We start from the raw sequence: 7,789 nt of genomic DNA, 5'->3' as shown, positions 1-7,789 counted from the left end.
CTTGCGACAACGATGATCGCTGGTGACGTGACGCTAAAGCGCGGTTGACAGGCAGGACACCGTATGGGGTACCGTTATCACAGATGCGATATCTCGCCGGATAGAATTCGAAGATAATATTGTAATATTTCTCATGATTTCAAATCTTAAGTATCCTTTTAGGAAAATTAGAAAACTTTAAACTATCCGAATATTCGTCAAGGATTATGACGGAAACAAAAAAATTTACAATACGAAATTTCCGTCAATGCGTGCGAGTATCGCTGAAAGCCCGGAAGGGATTTAACCATCCTGAGATAAGGGAGATACAAGAGGAATTTAAATCCCGATCTCGGAAGTTGAAGAATGCCGATGCGATTTTCGCGATGGATTGGGTATTGTCGAAGCTGCACGGGTGTTCCAAAGTGACGACACTCGGTTCAAGTCACAAGTGGAGAATCGTGTCCGGTACACAGGGTTCCGATCTGTCAGGGGCGTGGTCGTAAACTTTAATGCCCACCCGTGTATATAGTTTGGAGACCATCTCGTCCTGTCGGCGTCTTCGTTCGTTCGTTCGCCATCGATACGATGACTTTTCTCTCCCTCTGTGTTTCTTCCCTCTCCCTTTCTCGCGCTTGGTGTTCCTTTTTCCGGTTTCTAGAGCGAGAAACACACCGGACCTACTTGCTGCCCAAATCAAGATAGAGCAGCTGGCCATAAAACGTAAATGGGGTTATTGGCCCGAGAAAGAGCGAAGGAGAGAGAAAGAGAGAGAGAGAGAGAGCCTTTAAGCCTGGTAATAGATTTCCACTTTGCCGCAGCACCGCGTTTAGCACGTCGCGGACTTTTTTTTTTCTTCAACCGACTCGATCACGAATTTTATGGTCGACCTTATAACGTTGCGTTAATTATTGCCACGTCTCTTCGAAAAAAAATTTCGTCCGTTTCGTCCGTAATTAATTATACTTGTAGTGTAATTAATTGTATAGCGGCGGGATTCTCATTGGAGATTTCTTCTATTCGCAGAAAATTAATGTTGTTTATCAATGCTATTTTTTGTAATTAAAAAATTTGCGATAAGTGTGTGTGTATGTTTGATAATTTATTTTAAATTTCCTCTCTCTCACTCTCAGTATAAGTAAGGAAAATAATCATCAGCAATGTCAATAGGTATGTTTGTACGAGTTGCACGATCGCAACTATATATCTGGCAGTCAGCCAATAAGTAACTATCAAGCTGTGAATTGAAACAATCGTAATTATCTGTGTTGCGCGGTACTCGATAAGTTTATGCGCAATTTCTTTAGAAGGACAAACTATACTTTTAGCTTCTCACTTTAATTCATCAATTTTTAATCATTATAATTTTTTCTATATCATAATATAATTACATGAAATTTCATTCAATATTCAAGTTGTTAATTGTTACGAGAAAGTGTCACAATATTTAAAAAAAAAAAAAATACAAAATTTGCTTCCTTATATTTATTATTGTGGATTAAATATAAAATTAATCAAAATGAATGAGATTGAATTTATATATAAATTTAAAAAGTTGCAGTTTATTTTTTATATTACGCGAGATCTTAACAATAAAGAATGAAAAATATGTAGCTAAATAATCGATTTTTAATTTCAAAATTTTAGTATTATTATTTTTATATTTGTTAGTAGAGAAAAATAAAACCTATTTCACATACATTTGCAACTTTGAATAACAAAAATTTGCTATTCAAAATATCTTTCAATATTCAATTATTTTATATATCTCATAATACAGGCGCGCGATCAGCTGATATATGTCAACCAAGCTTGAATGAGACATCTGTCACCATCTAGCGTACGCGGCACGTGGCTCGTCGTTGACGTAACGCGCGATAGTACACACGTTCATTCGCGATATGCGAGGGCGCTACCTGCGTTCTCTCACTCTCTCCCACCCGCGTCATCAGCAAGTGCTGATGCTGGTTGGCAGGTGCTGTCTGGCTGTGTTTGCGGTTGCTTCGCGTGTATTTATCCGTCGCATATGACGGTCTGTTTTCGCTTTCCGACTCGCATCTGGTGATTCGCGAGCAGCCACGACATCATTTACATCGCGTATGCGTTACGACGTAAGACTTCCAATTTAATTCTAATCTATACAATTATTAGGTTATCTATATAACACGACTGTCGTCTTCAGGAAATCCCTGAAGTAGTGTCCCTGATTAGTCAACTCGGGCGCAGAAACTTTCACCACGTTCCTCTCGCGAACGAGTTTTCGCTGAATCGTTTGTTCGCGACCTTGATCGCGTTATATGCTTCTGTATTCTTTTTGCATACTTCATCAGATTTTTCGAATTCATATATATATGTTTGCAAGATTGTTGGTTCTTTCTTCTCTTGGCACATATGCGGAATAAACTCCATGGATGTTGCAATAAAATGTTTCATTGACTAACAAGCGAAAATACATGAAGTAGAAACTGTTCGATATTTTATACAAAGTATACATTAAATTTGTGTGTAAAAAAATAATATAAATGTATATAAATCTTTGAAAAATGACAATATGTATATAGATTGTACAATATTGTTTTATACATATTTTTAATTATTATTTTACTATTATTATAAAATGTATATTGCATTAGATGTATGTTTTTATTGCAAGAAAAAAATTACAGAGAGAAGAGATAACTCCTATCTTTCATCTCTTCATTTCTTCTAAATAATAACAAAATATTATTCTCTACAATATTAATACGCCTTATCTTTTTCTTATCTTTATTTCCATGGCTATTTTTTTGCATAATTTTTAAATATGTCATATACCTCCTTATCTTAACGATTAATAACTTTTTATTAGTTTAGCATTTTATTTTATATTCTGCTTTCACAATTCCAAGCTTAAAATGTTTAATGAGGTTTTATGTGTTATGTTCTTGGAAGCTTATTTTTTTATTTGAGAATTTTGTGTGACAGCCAATTATTCATTTGTGTCGGTTTCACGAATTTATATAATTGTAATATATTACTTTTTACAATTTCCAGTTTTTTTGAAACACGATAATGCATGATGTAATTTGAATTTTACTATGCCAGACAAGAAAGCATTTAGTATAAAGTCAACCATTTTTTGTCAATTTTTTTATTAAGTATTTAAAAGATGTATTGTAAGCATCATTAATCAACCTTATCATTATTAATCATCTTCATCGAATATAAGATAATTTGTTAGAAAACTAAAATAAAATATTAAACTGATAATATTTTTTAAGTAAACATTTTGAATAGATAAATTTTATGTCTAACGTTTGGTTTTTGTTATCTTATGCTGGAAAATTTTTTTCTCTGTTGTTTCTTACGTTATCTCATATCTTCTTTTCATATAGTTCCAGAAAAATGCAGTACCATTTGCCACTATTTTTAGTAGCTTTAATAATACAAACATCGGTCGCACCGCCCGTCACGCAACAAAAAAAGGATGGAGATCACAAGGATAAGGAGAACGAGGTTGACGACATGGATATGGTATATTATTTTTGAAATGCTTCTATTGATCTTCTCTTCTGTGATGTGAAATGTGTTTGTCTTTATAGGGAATTGATTATCAGATAGAATATCAGAGATATTTGAAGGAAGTGGTACAAGCTCTGGAAAGCGATGAGGATTTCCGTGCGAAATTGGAAAAGGCTAATGAAGACGATATACGTGTAAGTATTATTATAAGAAGAATGAATTCTCTTGGATCGATCGGCAATCGCCTGATAATCCGGATTTTTCATTCTTATCATTCCTATAGATTGAGAAAATTTTAATGGAAAATTTTAATGGAAAAATATAATATATAAACCACTACTATAATAATTTACACTGTAAAAAATTTTCTACAAATTCAGACATATTTTTGTCTGAATCAGATTTGGATGTCTGAAAGAAATTTCAGACAATTTGACTTCATTTCAAACTTAATCATTTCAGACTTAATCTTTTTTCTGAAAGTTTAGAAGTATGTCTGAAAATTTAGACAATATATCTGCAAAAAGCCTCAGACATTTTGTCTGAGGTTTCAATTAGTTTTTTTACAGTGTAGCAAAAGTACTAAATTATTTTACTTTGAGTGAAAATATATAGAAAGCGCGACACCAAAGAGCATGGCATCACAGAGAAATATAATAAAAAAGGAGAAAGTAGAGAAAGATCTTTCCACATTGAATAACCAATATTATACTAGTTTTAAAATCTTTAGAAGCTTAGAATATCAAATAATAATCAAATAATAACTTTTTTAACAATAAAATTATAAAATAGTACAAGAACATTAAGTTGAATAGATTGAAATTTAGGACACGATTGAAAAATCGAACGTTTAATTTTTTCAAAGGTTTATATTGCGGAATCTTGAATATACAATTAATAATTAGATAATTTTGTACACAGACGGGAAAGATAGCGCATGAACTGCAATTCGTGGATCACAAGATCAGGACGAAGTTGGACGAACTGAAACGAGAGGAATTGGAGAGACTGAGACATCTTGCTACCAAAGAGCATAATCTAATGAATGGTCTGGATCTAGATCATTTGAAGATAGCGGAGCATTTGGATCACTCCAACATGCATACGTTTGAGATAGATGATTTAAAGAAATTGATTGCCAAGGTAGAAGTTTTTGTTTTTATGTATGTAATATGTAAAATATATAACGAACTTTCATACAAGAATTGTCTTGTTTAATGAAGGTTATTATTATTAAAATATTGCAGACTACGAAAGACTTGGCAGAAGCTGATAAAATAAGACGTCAGCAGTTTAAAGAATATGAGATGGAAAAAAAATTTGAGGAAGAACAAAAGATGAAGGGTAATACTGGTACAGAACGTAATATTTTTAGACTTGATTATTTATAGCTAGTAATATTATTAAACTATAATATAATTATCATAATTTAATAAATATTTTTACATTAGTAAATAATTAAAACAATCATTATTTAATTTTGATTAATATTTTTCATTCTTGGAAGATATGAAGGAAGAAGAAAGGAAAAAATATGAAGAAGAGCTAGAAGCGATGAAAAAGAAACACAAGGATCACAAACCAGTAAGCTGAAAAAAATAGATGTAAGCTTTTCTTCTATTTTCTTCTCTATTAAGTAATATGAATTTACAGTTACATCATCCTGGTAGCAAGCAACAATTAGAGGAGGTTTGGGAGCAACAAGATCATATGGAGGCCCAACAATTTAATCCCAAGACATTCTTTTATCTTCATGGTACGAAATATTATCAGCGGTATCAAATGTTATCATTGTTAATGATATACATTGTTATTTTGTCACTTTAAAAGAAAATCATATTTATATATAATCTCAAATTCAGATTTGGACGGTAATGGTTTTTGGGATCAAGATGAAGTAAAATCTCTATTCCTTAAGGAATTAGATAAACTTTACTCAGAAGGCGCTCCAGAAGACGATATCTATGAGCGACGCGAAGAAATGGAAAGAATGAGAGAACATGTATTTAATGAAGCTGATCTTAATCATGATGGTCTGATAAGGTACTTATTTCAACAAATTATTAAATTTTGTATTTAGAATTACTTTTAATTGATTTATATTTACATTTACATTAATTGATTACCACAGAATTACAAATAATGATGAAATGTATTTGCGTTTTTTGTTTGTTACAGTTATCAAGAGTTTTTGGAACAGACAAAGAAGCCCGAATTCCAACGAGATGAAGGATGGCAAGGATTGGACGAGCAACAAATATACTCTAAGGAAGAATACGAAGTTTTCCTGCAACGCAGAAAGGAAGAGATGCAAAACATGATTGCTAAAGGAATGGTGAGCATTTAATTATTGCATTAATAATTTTGTGTGGAGTGGAATGTTTTAAATGAGTAAAGAAACCATAGATCCACTTGCGTGTATATATAATGTGTACCAGATTAAATATCCTCATATGTGCCGAGTGATATTATTTTTTTTATGTTGTGCTTTTAAATAGATGAACACAATCTAAATGATTTTGTGTTTGATTTTATTATTTACTTTGATAGCATGTTCGAGGTAAAGATAGAAAATGTATTGTTTTATTTTTCAATTGAGTAGTAGGTCTTTTCATAGACGTAATGTTGCGCGGCTATAATTATAAGCATATTTGATGATTTTGTTTGACAACTTGCATAGTCGTTATCTCGCTTCGACTAAAAGACAAATCTGTAGTGATTAGAGTAATTAACTTAGATTGTGCACTTTTTGTTGTTGTTGTTAGTCACCACCACCTCCATTATCTCCTGATACTGCACATCTACCTGTCCAACACGAACAGGTAAGTAACCGCGTAATTGTGAAATATTTGCAAATCCGAGTCTCTTATCAAAGTAGCAACTATATTTTTTTAACGCATCTCTTTATATTCCACAGTTTCCATCGCAACACCAGCAACAATTCCAATCCCAGCAGTATCATCCGCAACAGATACAATATCCAGGACAGATACCACAACAACCAGTAGTCGGCCATGTGCCGCAACAATATCAGGGACAAGTGCCGCAACAAATCTATCAGCCCTCGCCACAACAATATTATCCCGATCAGATTCCACAGCAACATCAGTACCAAGCGCAGCAGCCACAGAATCAAGTACCAGTACTGCAGCAACATTTCCAGGCTCAGCCACATTATCAGGGCCACCCACAGCAGGCTCAACCACAATATCAGGGCCAGCCACAGCAAGCTCAACCACAATATCAGGGCCAGCCACAGCAGGCTCAGCAACAATCTCAAGGCCAGCCTCATCAAGTCCAACAACAACCTCAAGACCAACCTCAACAGAGTCAACAGCAAACGCAACAACAAACGCAGAATCAAGTGCCACAAAATACTCAGGGTAATGCCCCGTCAAACAATCAAGAGACAGCATCCAGCCACAATCTTCAAGAGAATCCAAAGTCCGCCGAACATCAAATTAATCAGAACAATATTCCGAAAGTGCAGAAGGTGTAGATAATGCAAAATGCTGACCAAATACTTGGTAAAAGTATTTTCTTTTTTTTTAATTTGTTTCTTTGTAAACTGTGAATTGATAAAAATATCGGATAGTTCTATGATTGTTGATTTTTAAAGAAGCTATATATATATTTAAAAAATTTGCAATTTTAAAAAGTGCAATATATACAGATACATTTTACATAAAAGGTATCGATAAAAAATAATTTTATTTTAAACATGTATATAAAATATGTGTGTATATATTGATATATACAATATTAAACATGGTTTTTTAGGCTATCGAATTCATTCAACCAAAGTTGTTCCTAAATATGATAGAACAAAATCTTTCCATTGTTCTTAGAAAGTTGTTTCTTTGTTTGTTACTCAATGAACTTGCAATTATTTATATTGTATAAATGTCTTAATCGCTTGAATAAATCTTTTCCGAAAGAGAATTTTTTATCAGATCTCTATGTTATCTTTCAAAATCCAATCAAGGATCAAATTTTTCCTTAAATTTAATAAAAAAAAATTTTCTTAATGTTCACGCTTAATATTTCATCGAAAAACGTAGTAGTTTCACTGAAATTAAGAAATTTAAACGGAAGGATGGAGTAGGGAAGATTATTGTGAGATGTAAAAAGAAACGCCTTCTTTTATTTCTCATATTTATTTGTTATTGCATACTGTTTATGTTAGTATATTACTTAGGTATACGTGCCAAGTAGCAACTTAAATGTATGATTGCGTGATTCATCTGTTTGTTCCACCCGTCAAGCGCGCGGATAGGTAGGTAGGTAGGTAGGTAATGTAACTTGCTTA

General features: G+C 32.9%; 1 protein-coding gene across 5 annotated transcripts; it reads left to right on the top strand.

Annotated features, from left to right (window-relative positions):
• The first annotated feature begins 1,927 nt into the window (after positions 1 to 1,927).
• On the top strand, positions 1,928 to 7,434 carry LOC126849886 (nucleobindin-2). Of its 5 annotated transcripts, none has more exons than XM_050592236.1 (11): positions 1,928 to 2,090; positions 3,354 to 3,492; positions 3,576 to 3,674; positions 4,402 to 4,623; positions 4,728 to 4,824; positions 4,988 to 5,064; positions 5,134 to 5,236; positions 5,343 to 5,523; positions 5,659 to 5,815; positions 6,246 to 6,302; positions 6,398 to 7,434. In XM_050592236.1, the coding sequence occupies exons 2-11, from the start codon at positions 3,364 to 3,366 to the stop codon at positions 6,977 to 6,979; spliced, it is 1,704 nt and encodes a 567-aa protein (XP_050448193.1). In that variant the 5' UTR covers positions 1,928 to 2,090; positions 3,354 to 3,363; the 3' UTR covers positions 6,980 to 7,434. The 5 variants fall into 5 exon arrangements, with proteins under 5 accessions (XP_050448193.1, XP_050448192.1, XP_050448191.1 ...); XM_050592235.1 differs by having other exon boundaries at positions 4,728 to 4,833; XM_050592234.1 differs by having other exon boundaries at positions 3,561 to 3,674.
• The last annotated feature ends 355 nt before the right edge of the window (positions 7,435 to 7,789 follow it).

Source organism: Cataglyphis hispanica, chromosome 5, assembly GCF_021464435.1.
Source record: "Cataglyphis hispanica isolate Lineage 1 chromosome 5, ULB_Chis1_1.0, whole genome shotgun sequence".
Taxonomy (NCBI): Eukaryota; Metazoa; Arthropoda; class Insecta; order Hymenoptera; family Formicidae; genus Cataglyphis; species Cataglyphis hispanica.
Note: the sequence above shows the minus strand (reverse complement) of the source record. Positions and strands in the feature narration are given on the sequence as shown.

Excerpts from the sequence above, each read along its gene's own strand:
- LOC126849886 (XM_050592233.1), top strand. The coding sequence starts at position 3,364 with ATGCAGTACCATTTGCCACTATTTTTAGTAGCTTTAATAATACAAACA. Across the intron at positions 3,675-4,401 it reads CTAATGAAGACGATATACGT|ACGGGAAAGATAGCGCATGA; the intron begins GTAAGTATTATT and ends TTTTGTACACAG. Across the intron at positions 5,065-5,133 it reads AACACAAGGATCACAAACCA|TTACATCATCCTGGTAGCAA; the intron begins GTAAGCTGAAAA and ends ATGAATTTACAG.